The following is a 15,750-nucleotide window of genomic DNA, read 5'->3' on the forward strand; positions in this document are numbered from 1 at the left end:
ACTTTACTTACTTATGTGTTAGTACATCTTATCACTAGACTATTAGCTCAATGAAAGAAAAAGCTTTTGTCTATTTTGTTCACTGATAGAATCCCAGAACTGCAAGAGTACCTGATGAATAGTTCAAATTCAATAAATATTTATTGAATGAATTAATAAAGAACAAAGGGAAGGAGTAATTTGTCCTACTAGAGACCCAGGCTTATTACAGTAAAGATACTGTAATTAAAATAGTGATGACACAGAGATGGGTAGGGTTTTTTGTTTGTTTTTTTGAAAAGCACTCATTGCTAACAATTGAATAAATGATAGACTAGCCAGTAAATGGTGCCAAGCCAAGTGATTATTTAATAAAAATGAAACTGGATCTTTACCCACCTGCCACATGAAAAGAAATTCCAGGTATATTAAAAACTTATATAAAAAATTGATATATGAGAGAAAAAGTATAAAACTCATTGAACATAAAATAAAAGACTATTACCTTGGGATAAGCAATAGTATACATTTCAAGGTTTTAGTTTCAAAACAAAGCACACAATTAATTTTAGTTGCTCTTTGTGGAAAAAAAAAATAAAGAAGAGATGTTCAATAACGTGAGATGCCAATAGAAGATTAAGAGACATGAGTGCTATAAACATTCGGGTGCACGTGCCCCTTTGGATCACTACGTTTGTATCTTTAGGGTAAATACCCAATAGTGCAATTGCTGGGACATAGGGCAGTTCTATTTTCAACATTTTGAGGAACCTCCATGCTGTTTTCCAGAGTGGCTGCACCAGCTGAAGTGTGTAAACCTGGTGATTCACAGACCTGTAACCCTGGGGATAAAAATATATGTTTATAAAAAATAAAAAATTAATTAAAAAAAAAAAGAGACATGAGTGCTGAAAACAGAATAGCATATTACAGGGACCTTACTGAAAGCAGTTTGAGTAGAGTGGTAGTGACAAAAATCGGGCTGTAATACATTGAGATGTATGAAGCTAAAATAACCAGGTCCAGGAAGATTCTACTCCTTCAAAGCTTTTGAAATTCACATTCAGTCAACAGTTCTTCAATGGTAGATGCTATGTGAAGCCGTGAGGAATTTTCTTATAAGGATGGGGAAAACCTGGACATTTATTGAATATGTACTTCCTAAATAATTACTATATTTGGGCATGTTTGCTGATTGAACAGAAAGAGTCAGTGTTGACTTGAAATCTGGGTAAGAGAAAATTCTTGGCAAAAAATTCTAGATCAAGAAGAAAAAAAACAATGCCACTCTTAGTAATTTTTTTGTTTTCATATTCCTTTTGTTTTCATAAAACTGCCATTTATGTTAATATATACTCATTTTATTATTTTTAAATGAATTATATAAATACATATTTTTTTAAATTCTCAGTTTTAAGTTCTATTATGAAAAATATCAGCATACTATTTATATAAACAGAAGTGATTTGGCTTGCTTAATAATATTTAAGAATGTTAAGGGATAAATACATTGGCAGTAGTGCCAATAAGCAAAATCATATGATTTATCGCTAGCAACGCTTAACAGAAAGGAAGAAAATAGTTTACCGAATTGATTCAATGTGAGGTATTTCTTTTTTTTTTTTTTTTAAGATTTTATTTATTTGACAGAGAGAGATCACAAGTAGAGAGAGAAAGGAGGGAGCAGGCCCCCCGCCTAGCAGAGAGCCTGATGTGGGACTCGATCCCAGGACCCTGAGATCATGACCTGAGCTGCAGGCAGAGGCCCAACCCACTGAGCCACCCAGGCAGCCCAGTGTGAGTATGTCTAAGCTGACTAGCACATTCAGTCATTAATTCATTAAAAAAAAGAAAGATTAAACTCTGTCATGACCAGACACTATGCTAGGTCTAAAGATACAAAGGAAAAGACAGACTGGACACCTACAAGAAATTTCTAGGATGGAGAGGAGAAAAACCACCAGAGTTCAGTCAACAAATATTTGAGCACCTGACAAAATCAGGGAACAAAAATGAGTAAGTGGTAACTGATAACATGGAATTTACAGTTTGATACCATAGTCTGATTCACCACTTTCTTAACTAAACTCTATGAATTAATATATTGCATTTTACTCTTAATGAATTAAGTATTCATTGTCTTCAAAGCAATTAGATAAGCAGAACAACTTCTCTACTTGGGTTTTGAACAACAAAAAAAATTTCTTTCTCTTTTAAAAGCATTTAAACATTTTTTTTTTAATATACTCAGTGGGTCTATTATTATAACCAATTGCTCTCATCTTTTGGAGTAACTTTCTGGCTATTTCTGCTTCTCTATCCCGCTGCTCACAGAGACTTACAAATCGCCCCAAAACGAACCTCGAAACTTTCAAGTTGAAGAAATTTATGTTTGAGTCTGCGTTTAGATGGCTAATGCATGCTCTCAAATTGGGTAGTTCTTATTAGTCAAGGAAATAGATGGAAATCCTTTCTCTGCTCTCACTCTAAATCTATACTTTACAAAACACAGATGCTTCCCTGTTGTTCCGTGGCCACTTGATTAGTCAAAAAAACTTTGGAACTGACATCTTTCTGTTAAGAAAATCTTGACTTCTAATTAAGAAAGAGAAGAATTAGGAAGAGAGATGCCATAAGTATATGTGAACCTCCCATGACGCAGCATGCTCCTCTCACCATATGCTATACCCCATCCCCCCAGAAATATCTTATTTCCTAATGTGGTAGATACGGAAACATAACATAACGTGAAATATACGTGCATGAAAGTGACAATATTTAAATTGTGGACTGCAAATCACGGTGTCATATATTTGGCAAAACTGTAATAACTGCAAAATATTAAGCAATATGGAAAAACTAAAAGCAAAGATACCATGGGTGTCTTCTCAAGAGAATTCTACTAGAGTAGGTTTGTGGTCCTCGTGAAGCCCTTTTCCAATTTCTCTGTTTTCTTCCTCAATAATGTGATACTGTGGAGAACTGAGTAGGGACCTCTCAAAACATGGCCACCTGAACCTTAGAATGTGACCTTATTTGGAATAAGGGTCTTTGCAGGTGTAATGAAGGTAAGGATCTAAAGTTAAAATCATCCTAGATTAGGGTGGGCCCTGTACCCAATGACGAGTATCCTTATAAGACCAGAAAGGGAGGAGACACACAGAGGCACAAGGAAGAAGACCTTGTAAAGATGGAGGTAGGGATAAGAATTTTGCCACCACAAGTCAAGAAACCCCAGGAACCACCAGAAGGTGGAGAGACAAGGAAACATTCACCCCTAGAGCCTTCAGAGAGAATGTGGCTCTCCCGCTGACACCCTGACTTCACACTTCCGGTGCTCCAAAATGTGAGAAAATAAATTTCTTGTTTTAATCACCCACTTTGTGGTAAGTTTCTATGGCAGCCATAGGAAATGAAAACACTCATTAAGTTGATTCTTTCTCAAATTGATAAAAAATGTGTTTTTCTTCTAGCTTTTGGTTTCCTGTGTGTAAATATAATAACGGATCCATACAAAACCATAAAACATAATTTGGGCAGATATAATAGAATTTATATCACCAAGACAAGTTCATATTTTTCAGATTTCATAAACTTAGGAAAAGTCATATACAATAGTAATCCACTCTTTTTGCAGATTTTCAAGTATCCAAAGCCAAAGTATTTCAATAAATACATTAAATTATTTAGATGAGATTCTAAAAAACGCATAACCTGTTTGTTATTTACTACTGAATTTTGAATATATGACCCTTCTGTGATCTTTTACATCCACTCTTTAACAACAGATTTCCATAAGGTACTGGGGAATACAGGAAATCAGTTATATGTTATTTTTATGTTTTTATTTTTACAATAATACACCTCTTTGAGAAGCTGATAAAAGCTTTTTCCAGTCCAAAAAAATTACATACAATTTTTTTACATAGAAGAATTTGTGTGCTGTATCAAAGAGATCACAGGTCCCTTGAAGTTCATCTATAGCTCCTCTAATGGTTCAAAGACTCTCAGGTTAAGAACATTCAGGCAACTGTAAAGAGAGTTGATAGATATTGCATAGCTTTTGGTGTTGTATGTACTATTCAGATAAACTACCATTGTTTTTTCAGGTCCTAAAATTATTTTGCCAAAAACAAGATTTCTAATGATATTAAAAATGGGGCTCACTTTAGCAGCACATACTCTATAGGAGAATATTAGTAAATACATTCTAAGTGTCACTAAATCATTTTCTTTAGAATATGAGGTTTTAAAGCATTATACTCATGTGTGTGAATTTGTTACCCCTTTCAAACAAATTTTTCCAAAGGAAATTTTATAGTGGAAGCATAGAAGGATGGGGGTTCCATGGAGAGAAATCTGATTCACAACAGATAGTCATGAATACAGGAACTCCAAAAGTTAAGTGTACCTAGTAGGGGAAAATGTTCCCAATGAACTTGAATAAATACCTCATCTGTCATTAGGGTTGCAATTGATCTGCCAATCTCATGGTACTGTTGACCCTTTCCCAGGGGTCCCAGAAGAATGAACAAAAATCTGTAATTAAGAAGAAAAAATATAAAAAGTTTCATGGTAGAAATACAAAAAACAACTCCAGTAGTTACAGAATGACTCAGCGCAAAAGAATTGTTTAAGATGAGGACTTCAGTATAAAATACATATTTTTTTCACAGTTTATTACTATTTTAAAGCATTTTTATAATGATTGACTTTTATTCTTAAGGTTCTTGAGCAAGGGAAATCCATGGTTATTTTGAACTCAGTGTTTTCCCATTTAATTACCTGTAGAGCCTACATGGTAGGTAGTGAAAAAATCCTTAGAGGAGGAAGGTGAGAAAAGTAAAGTATGATTAAACCTTTCTGAATTACAAGGAAGAACTCACTAATATACAAATTATAAAATGAGGTAAGGAAGAAAAAGGTAATATAATATTATAAACAAAACAAGAACATATAATAAAAACAGTAGGTATATGTAACATCTACATTAAATTGAAAAAAATATTGTCAAGAATCAAAGATCAGTTAGTAAGAAAAGATAGAGAGTTAATGATCTACTAATTCTGACTATGGGGGAATTAAAATACAGGCTGCATTGCAGTATTCCATCTAAATTAGACTGAAAGCCTAGTAAAGTCACCAGCACAACTGGAGATTTTGAAGAAATCAGTACATGCTTTAACTTTGGAGGACCGGTAATTGTCTTGTCTCTGAAAAGGTCAATGCTACAGTGAAATCGTGAAAAATTTCAAATGCCATATATTCTGCAATACAATTCAGTGGTATTAATTTGTTGAATGGTTTATGCTCTTAAATGTGAAGACTCATAGTTTCATAAGCTTTAAAGAAACATATACTATAACCTTACCCTTCATTTAGTTACAAACTTCAGCAATTGTGCATGATTTTATGTAAAGCATATATTACACAGTCTTAGAAAGTCTGGCATTAATTTTTTGTCAGCGGTACCTGATTTCAAGTCAGTTTCTACTACACTGAAATGCCCATTATAAATTTAAAACAGGAATAGCTTAATGTGGTGGCAGGGGCTTTATCAACTGTAATACTTTCAAGAAATTTTGTAACCTATGTACATCTTGCCATTTTTCAGGTTTCTACTCCATGAGCTATTATAAAGTCCTAAAAATTTATTTTCTGACATTTTTACTATGTGTTACTATTATATTCATGGTGTGCCCTTTTGTCCCCCTAAGAGAGAATAATTAGGAACCTCGGACAGCTAGCTTTATTCTATTTGTCTAACTAATCTTCTTCCTTTTTTCACCTTTCTGAACTAAATAGTCTAGTCTTTTTAATCTCTCCTTATGCGGTGGCTCTCCTGTGCCCCTAATTTCTCCTCCATTGTTCTCTACACATATTTTACTATGTCAGTATGAAATGAGGTCACCTAAATCTTGATAGTTTTCAAAGTGAGGGTATATAACCCTATTAAGGCTTTTCTGTACTCCTGGGAATTTTTCTTTTCTTTCCTTTGAAACACAGGAGTTATCCTTGTCATACAGAGCCATCATTGATGCAGAATTTCATCAGACACCTTCCTAAATGGTGGAAAGGGAATGCGCTGCTTGGAAGACTGAAAAGGAATTTTAAACTTCTAAAATACTACCTCTAGAATTAGTAAGTCTGACATCTTAAATCCAATTCCCAAATTCCCAGAAACTCTGAACAGGTCACAAGTTGTATAAAGAAAATGCAATCTAATCATAGTCAAATGCCACTTTAATGTGCTCAGGACATCGTCACTCTTTTTTAATAAAAGTTGGCATATATCAGAACTCTGGGTAGCCCTCCAACAGAATGGACAGACACTTCTTTCTATAACCTGAGTGGTAACCAGGGTCCTGCTTCAAATCTGTTCCTGTCACAGATTCAGGAATAGGTACTTTGTGTGAGTGTTGGGGGGGTGGGGTGCAAGTGGAGGGTGGGAGAGAATCTTAAGCAGGTAACACACCCAGCATGGAGTCTGACATACAGGGCTCAGTCTCACAACCCTGAGATCACGACCTGAGCAGAAATCAAAAGTTGGTCACTTAAGCACCTGAGCCCCCCCATGCAGACCCAGGGATAGGTACTTGAACACCAAATCCAGTATTCGTTAGCTGAGCTCTAATGAAATGAGGCCTCTCCTGGGAAACTGTTCCATATTTTTGGAATATCTTGCCCATAATCAAAGTACAGAGTGATATAATCTTCTGTGTTTTTAGTTAAGGCCAAAGGTCCATAAGAGGAAACTTTTTTACAAACCCAGTACGATAGCACCTGAACTTTGCCTCATTTTAAATTGGCAGAGGCATTCAGTGTTTGGAAGGGGAAGCATACTAATAGGACCTGAAACAGTCATAGCATCAACCAAAGGGCACCAATGGCGAGGGAAATGGAGTAGATGCTGCTATGGGAATACAAATGGCTGTCTATATATAGAAATCCCATTTAATAGAGGGAAAAAGGAAGGAAGCAAGATCCCCTGGATGAACTACTAGGAACATAACATGCTAAAGTCAAGAGTCTTCTTTTTCATCACAATTTTGCCCATGGACATATATTTTATCTATGAAATAGAGATAAGTGATAAACAATGTAATTTGGTTTGTATTATCCCTAAGTTGTTAGTTTTTATGTGTAGTTAAATGGAAAATAAGTTTAGGTAATCAAATTAAATTTGTACTTTTTTATAAAGATTATTTATTTATTTATTTGAAAGAGAGAATGAGAAAGAGAGAGAGCATGAAGGGGGGAGGGTGAGAGAGAGAAGCAGGCTCCCTGCTGAGCAGGGATTACCAATGCAGGACTTCATCCTCAGACTCCAGGATCATGACCTGAGCTGAAGGCAGTCACTCAACCAACTGAGCCACCTGGGCCCCCTAAATTTGTACTTTTGACTTGAATTCAACCACAGTACCACAATGCTGTTACCAACGATTTTCAGATTCTGGGTATGGGAAGCATACTGTGCCTGAGATGGAAAATACACAGTATATTAGATAGACATCTCTTAAGAATGGCACTCACATGTACTCGGAAGGCTGACTCATTCGAGCGTAAGCTAAACCTTCAAAACATTTACCTTTCTGAGTCTGACCAGCCTATAGTCTCATGCAATCTTTGAGGCAATCCTAACACTTTACCGTTTTTACCAACCTTATAAGAAATGACTTATGTGGTGATATAGACCAGGGTATTCAGAGTTGACGAGCAAGCCTGAAAGAAAACACTGGAGTTTGAAAAGAGGGAGGAAAGAACAGAGTAATTTTTGAAATATTTTTTCTCCTCTTCCACAAATAAGAAGAAATGATTTTGTGAATGACACATTAGTTTCTAGAAAAAACTTTCAAAGGAAATTATATTTACTCCTTGTTTTTCCATTTTGTTTGGTTTGGTTTGGTTTTGGTTTGAGGGGGGATTTATTAAAAGAAAAAATTGTTTAAGAAAAATGCAGATGATGCTCTGATACTTTTTACCTGGTCGGAATTGGGACTTCAGCCAGTCCTTGAAGCAACACAGCAGGAGACAACCTGACAAACGCAACTACAGTTCGATCCAAGAACTCCAACTCCCCTACTAGGATGTTTGAAGCCTCAGCACCTGGAGGAATCTTTTTCATAAAATGCAGATCAACCTGAGAATATCACAAAGTAATATAAATCAAAATTAGCTAAATCATATCCTAGCACAGCGCTTCATACAGGGTAATCCATCAATAAACGTAGGTGATATAAATACAGTTTTTATAAATATAACGTAAATAAAGTTTTAAAATAGTTTAACATCTCATTTGCCCTTTAAAAATAACAACTTTTTTCTCGTGTATTTTTCTATGTTCTCATAAATAAGCTGAATACTCGAGTTTCTCTATTTCATGTTTTTAAAAGACACTTCTTTGCATCAGCAATCTTGAAATTTTCAGGGAGAAAAATGTATGTGTTCCAGTAAATGAATATTCTTTAATCATAATTTAATCTGTATTTACCAACAAATTTAGAAGATTTATACTATATTATCTTAATTTTGTGCATATTTCAATTAATACTCAAAATATGCCTATTTCAAAAGAAATGTGACCATTTTTCTCCTTAGAGCATAAATAATGACTTTTGTCTCCATCTTTCTTCTAGTTTTTCTATATCCTTTACACTCTATATTTGGCCTGATTATTCTTCAATTTCAATTTCTCATCAGAAATTAGAATTTAGATATAGCAGAGTAAAGAAAACAATAAAGTTATTAACATTTGAAGTTGCTGAAGAACCATAGTTGAATTTCTGATATGAGATGTCTGTGATTGAAATGAATGCACACAAAACAAAAGTGATCACTAATAAGAAGAAATGCTTAAAAGGTGAATTCTGAAAAATGACTGTAAAACAATCTTAAGAGTAAAAATCAATTTTTATGCACAGGTCCTCAGTGACAACCAAGCAGTGACTCTAAAGTCAATTTCACAAGGCCTATTTCTTGTTTCTAATTCATTTGAGCTGCTCTTTATGAGTATCTGTTTGTAGGGAAAATAAGAGTTTATCTGCCTTAGTAATTGGTTTTATGCTCTCCTGTTAATGAAATGGGGGCCCAAGGTCAAAGTCGGGATAGCCAAGAGAAAGAAAAAAGAGCTCTGGCAAACACAGGTGAGGGTAAGAAGATTTTTTTCTTTTGCAAATTTAATGATTTGAGAAGATTTTTCCAAGAAGTTTAACATGAAAAAAATTTAAGGATGAGTACCTTAGGAAGTCCATAGCCAGAATGTAGTGACTACATTAAATATGTTACTTTCTGAAATCAAGACCTCAGCATAGCTAGTTAGAGGTTTATAACTACTTAATTTTTCTGTAAGATAAGGGTGCCATGAAACATAAATCCTGTTATATGAAGTACACATTTTATCACAAGGATTGAACATAAAAATAATCTGTAATACTCCACTAAAAACATTAAATAGAACCCAGGTTCTATTTTAAAGAAAAAAATTATTTAACAAAGCAAAACTGCCTATAAAAAATTATGACAAATATTATAAATTCCAAAGTTTTTATTCTACAAATATATTTCCAAATATAAATTTGTAAACTCATAAAACACATGCATTGGGATATTACATGGTAAATATTTTCCTTTAATGGAATCTCACTTTTTAATTTATAAATACAAAGTATTTATTTACCTTAATAATAGAAGGTTAAATTTCAGGGGAATTATTATCATATTTTTATTTTTGTAGCTAGAAGAGATGCACATATTGAAAATGCTTTAAAGTAGTAATGCTTTACAATTTTACAATAATGCATAAATTTTCAAGAAGGGAATAAAAGATTACCTATACACTATTAGCCCTTTGACAAAAGCACAATATATCTTCATAGGTGTTTTAGGGACTTAGAAAGTAAACAACTAAGTTTTTTCCTCTTGACGGAAAAAACAATTATACATGTTAATACACTGGAATAAAATTTAAAGTGAGAAAACGGCTTTTTAAGAAAATGTGTAGTTGATAAATATGAATTATATTGACAATACCTATTATAACTTTACTGAGAAATTTAAGTTCTACCCAAAATGAGTTTCTATAAACTCATTTCTTGCTAGACAAATGCCAAAGCCTCTATCACTGAAGTCTGTGCCTCAGGCTGGTGGCAATCATACAAATAAATGTCTTAAGATCCAATTTAATTAAATCAAGGACTATACAGTGTGCTAAAATAGTCCAATTTTACAAAAGGAAATATATGATCCTAGCATTTGAATTTTTTTGCATTACATAATACCTAATATATCATCAATTTTTATCTGTTATTTAGAAAAAGCATAATTTCAGGTTTAGCAAATTTTGATTTAAAATGTAATAATTTATAGCTAAATAATATATATCTGGAATAGCCATTATATTATACGTATTACATTATATTACTCTTGGGATAGTCATATATTTGGGAGTGATAGATTATATAATACATTATCTAATTTATTATTATATTATGCAATTATATATTGTTATTCTTGCATTAGCCCTATATTTTTGTATTTGGGCTATTATATTATTCAGAAGAACCCTGACAATCTAGCTACCTTTTAATATAACAGAGATCATATTTAAGAAACATAATTTAACCTTTTATAAAATGACAAATACCTAAAACTGCTCTGAAGAACTAGGCTGAATTATATCTCTAAGGCAATCCTTAAGTGGAGTCAAACAGTTGGAATGAACAATGAAACTAGAATTTTCTGGTTCTCTGAATAAGACTTCGAAGTAATCAAGGTATATACTCTAATGAATATGGATTCACACCCATGCTTCTGGGCTCTTTAGACCTTTATGCTAAGAAGGGGAAGATGTTTTATTCTGCATTTGGTACTTAAGCTGCAGGTGAGAAACAGGTATATCTCTAGGGAACAAGGTTGGACAGAAGATCATGGCAGAACAAGAAGTGTCTGGACAAGCCATGTGCTAAGATGTGAAGGAAACAGTGACGGGACTTTAAGGAGAAAGTTTAAGTCTTAAGCCCATTATAGAAAGTACAAGAAAATTAATAGCAATTCTCTGAGGAGAAATGGTGTTGTGACCCTAACCAGCTAGTGATCTTGAGCAGCTCTCTAACTCTCTCTGGAATTCAGCTTTCTCACTTCCTAAATGAGAAGATTTCTAAGGTTTCCTACAGTTCAAGGAATTGAAAATCCATTTATTGTAATATGTTTCACATACTAAAGATAGATGCAGAAGAAAGTTCCTTCTACATAGAAAATAATGTGAAGTTCTCTTTGGGTCATTTGAAATAAACACCACCAACATCCTGGGAAACACTAAAATAGCCATCTTCTACATGTCAGTTTAAAAAACAAAAAGCAATAGACTTTTGACACATCTGCTTTTTAAAAGCACTTTTGGAAGCAAAAACATGACAACCTCAGCTTATATTCAAAAACATTCTCCAAATTAATAAATTTGATAAGCTTATCCATTGGAAGGGTTAAAAACATGTAGATTGAATGTACCTAGGATACAGTATTAAGTCACATAAAATGAATAAAGACTTTTTTCTCCCTTAACATCTCAAAATTCTACTGGGTTTTGCAACCTACCTAATAAAGCTTAAATATTAACATAGCCAAAGTAACCTAGAGACTAGCTGAACTTTCATTAAATTCACTACCAAACTGAAATCATCAGGGCTAAAAATGCTTAATTCATATACCTGTAAAATATGGCACTAAAATTTGTTTCTGTAATGATAGATCATATTTGTTCTTTCCAAACCCTATTACTCTTCCCTCCCAGGTTATAAGGTAAGAAGTATTACTTGGAAAAAGTTCCAGAACTAAAGGCTTGAATTACATTAAATCTCATGATTCATTCAACAAGTACATTCCAAGCACCATTCAAGGCACCAGATATCCAGGGGAGACCAAAACATATTAAATTTTTGGTCTAGTAGTTATTTTTTGTGCTATTTCAACTAAAATTAAAACAACAACAATGACAATAATAAAACCACTTTTTATTGATGATCTGCTATATGCTCAGCACTCTGCCAGGCTCTGTATATTACCTCCTTTCGTTTCTACAGCAAAATTAGAAATAAGCAATATTGTTCTTAGTTTACATATGAGAAAGCTGAACTTCAGAGAACTTCTCCAAGATCAGATTGCTTATAAATGTTAGAGTTAGGATTCAAGATCTGATGTTCTTTCTCAAAAGCCATGTTCTTTACAATGTGCCATGATATGGACAAGAGACAGGAATAGAGATGGTTGGCACTGAGTAGAGGGCTGTAGAAATTTCACTTGCCTGTTAAAAGATGAAATGGACCACTGATTGGAAATGCAATAAGGAAGACAAGGATTAAAGGAAAGATTATGTATTTTTCTCTCCTCTGTAGTTCTAATTGTTGGGCGGGGGGGGGGGGGGGGGGGAAGACCTGAAGATAAGACTACTCTCTCCGATTGACAGTATCCATTTTCTTTCAGATGTGAAAAAGCATTTGTGAAGGCTGCAAAGATAGGTCAGAGAACTAAAAGCAAAATGATATGGAGTTGTAAAATTCAGTGTCAAGGGGTTATATCCTTTAAAAAAGTTAAAAGGTGGTTTATTTCAAAGGATGTGATACATTATCATTGTTTTTGAGAGTGTTAAATGTGCCCCTGTTACACTGTTAGTGCCTGCATAAATAAGTAAGCAACTTTTTATGTCATTGCTATTAAGATATTGTTTCAAATGAAGAATTTCAGAAATTAAATGTATGGCAGTTTGTGACAATTTTATTCAACTTGCAGATGAATGAAGATGTAATGCTTTAAGAAGATATGTTATTTGGAGCGGAGATGGAATAATACATTTTTAATATTTGAATCACATGCCTCCATATGGTGAAATGAGCTTGGAACCACTGTAGAAAGATAGCCCGAGTAAGCCCTCACCTCTCTCTCTTGCTGGTGTGGAGGTCCTTTTTCATGCCTTTGTTTCATCCCACAGGGACTAGTATGCCCCTTTTGTTGGCCTCCCAGTCCCTGCACGCATAATTAACAGACTTAAGCTGGTACACCGTGCTCCCATGGAGACTCCACCAGGCACCAGAGGGAGAACATGCACATGACTAGACCTAGACCGTTTAGGCACTGGCAGAGGCATTCTGAAACAGCAACAAGGAGCTGATCGCCATTCATCTTCAGAAGCTCGATGCAGACAACTTCTACTCTGCCTCTTATTCCCACCTCCTCCCACTGTTACAGTCATTGCCAGTGCTAAGTACTTTCAGGGGAAAAAAAAAATCACTCTGGGTTATTACTGTTTCAGCCACTCAGATAAAAAGAATCATTGACCCTCTTTATTTTTCATCCATATGGAAACTCCTTTTTTCTGGTCAAGTGTTAGTTTGCCATAGCCTACAATAGCACAGATACGCTGTCGGGAATTTGCTAACCCAAATCACATGTACTCTATTTTCTTAGAATATGTTCAAGTCAATGATTTCATTTGAATTGTCTCTCTGTAGATGTATCCCTCAACGGAGTCAGTTGTTACTATGTTTTTATTCAAACCTCTGTTCAGTCTTACTAGGTTCTAGTGTTTCCTTACACTAAGGCCTTCCTCGATCACCACAGTGAAGTTTATATCATATGGTTTGTTTTTCCACAAATAGGAGAAAAACAATTTTGAAAAAAAATAACCAGCAATAGTTTTGAGCAATAAACTTCTGTTAAATTCTCTGTGAAGTCCAGCTCTCCTTTTTTTCTATAAGAGAAACATTATACCAAGTGGCTGAAACCTGAACTCTATACATAAACTTACACATTTGGTTTTGTGAATAAGCAAAATGTTACATGTGAACTTGAATGCTAACATCATCTATAACAGTGTCAAGCTTTGGCTAAGAAACAAACAAACAAACAAAAAAAGTGCATGCAAAAAGTTGTGTCCACGCCTCTTAAAATGAGTAGTAATTTCTAGTAATAACTCAGTGGCTTATTAAATGAGAGAGAAAAGCTTACCTTGCTAAAGTCAACAGTGCTGTTTTCTCTGCTCACATCGTTTTTATTTTCCACACAGGCTGGAGCAGACTGAGGAGAAACAACCTGACCTGCTAAAAGAAATTGTTATTACAGAATACAAACAATTACTTATATAATTCTAGACACATTGAGTGAAATATGAATTAATCTAGGCTAATATAGGTTTCTTAATGAGTTTATGAGGTAAGCATGAAGGGTCAATATAAATAGGTCTATATCAATACAAATAGTATTGTCTGTTACAGATAGAAATGGGAGAATTCAGTCAAGAAAAAGAAAGCCAATTCTCAGGTTAAAACTCCATAGCTGAACAGTTATTCTCTATGAAGAAGACTGTCTTCAAAATATTTAAATCTAATCATGGTTTTGAAACATCATTGAGTTCTAAATTTGTCCATAACTAATGACACACATATAAATGACATATATATATATATATATATATATATGACATATATATATATATATGACAAGATAGACATCTATGATTTAAGCTCAACCTAAAGAATTTAAAATGTAATTTTTTTAAAAGGGGAAATATTTTTCTATTTATTCAGATATATCTGAATACACAGCATATCCATAGCTTCTTTTCCACCTGAAGAAAACAATGAGAAAAAAATGCTTTGATGAAAACAGCTAGAGATTTCTGTATGACAGGGGTAGTTAGAAATACCTTTCCCTTACACAGTACAGACCCTGTGAATATGATTTTATCTTTGTTACTATTCAATTATGTAAGTATCCTGATATTGCCCTACATGAGAAAAGACCAATAAACTTGAACTGTGTTAGTTTTCCATTAACACTAACCAGCAACTTAATTACTTTGTAGTTTTTTCCCATTATAGGGAAGCTTATGTTAGTTACATGGACAGTAGAGGTGGGGATGTGACAATTGGTAATTAAATTCCACTATTCATGAAAGACATCTTTTTCAATCACAGCTTATCTGAAATCTGTCCATCTTCAGCAATTAAATGGTAAAGATTAACAAGTTCTGCTTACTTTCACTTGCATCTTTCTTTTTCCCTAACCTCCCCCCACCCTCACTTACGACTTTTGCTGTGAAATGAGTAATGGCAACACAGCTTTGAAGCCTTGACTATATTTATGACCATAACTCAGTGACTCCACTTAACTGCTCCTATTCCCCTCAGCCTTCAACAGGAATACTCTCTCCTCTCTCTGCCTGCCTCTTCTCTGCACCCTACCTAAATTTCAATTTTATTCAAAGTTCACCTTTAGTCTCATCTTCTCCACCTACTAGAATCTCTACTTATCCAACCTTCTCTAAAGTACTAGTGTATATACGAACAGAACCTTTTCTTCGAATTCTTTCCTGATATCCCACTTACTCTTTGTTACCTAGAAATTACCAAGAATGACTTAAAATCTAACAATTTGCTTTCAAATATTAACTGTAATTTTGCTTTTGGACTGATTAAGCCTCTCAAGCAGGGGTCATTCATTAATATGTACAATTTTGTTATGATTTAAAATTGCTATATTGCCAGAAATAATGAACTTACGATTCTTCCAAAAACTTCAGTATTTCTCTGCTATCACTACACAAAGTAAAATAATACATTTGGTGAAGATTTTAAAATTGAACTTTTATTGTTTTTTTAATTTTTGTTTTTATTATTATTATGTCCCATTAGCCAGCATATTAAAAATGAGTTTTTAAAACAAATTTACCTCCAGCCATGTGCAGAAATTCTGATTATATCATACTCTAAGAGATACATG

The 15,750-nt window shown here is 33.9% G+C and overlaps 1 protein-coding gene across 8 annotated transcripts in view; it reads right to left on the reverse strand.

The window, feature by feature from the left end:
- The window catches only part of SLC4A10 (solute carrier family 4 member 10), a 309,943-nt gene that overhangs the window by 96,905 nt on the left and 197,288 nt on the right, over window positions 1–15,750 (reverse strand). For 4 of the 8 annotated variants that reach the window (XM_059167173.1, XM_059167176.1, XM_059167171.1 and 1 more), the window contains 4 exons: window positions 13,978–14,069; window positions 12,907–12,996; window positions 7,962–8,119; window positions 4,431–4,518 (listed from right to left, as the gene is read on the reverse strand). In XM_059167173.1, coding sequence (XP_059023156.1) covers window positions 4,431–4,518; window positions 7,962–8,119; window positions 12,907–12,996; window positions 13,978–14,069 — 428 coding nt within the window. The remainder of the gene's footprint in view (window positions 1–4,430; window positions 4,519–7,961; window positions 8,120–12,906; window positions 12,997–13,977; window positions 14,070–15,750) is intronic. The other 4 variants (XM_059167172.1, XM_059167178.1, XM_059167177.1 and 1 more) reach the window with 4 other exon arrangements.

This window comes from Mustela lutreola, chromosome 3 (genome assembly GCF_030435805.1).
Source record: "Mustela lutreola isolate mMusLut2 chromosome 3, mMusLut2.pri, whole genome shotgun sequence".
Lineage (NCBI taxonomy): Eukaryota > Metazoa > Chordata > Mammalia > Carnivora > Mustelidae > Mustela > Mustela lutreola.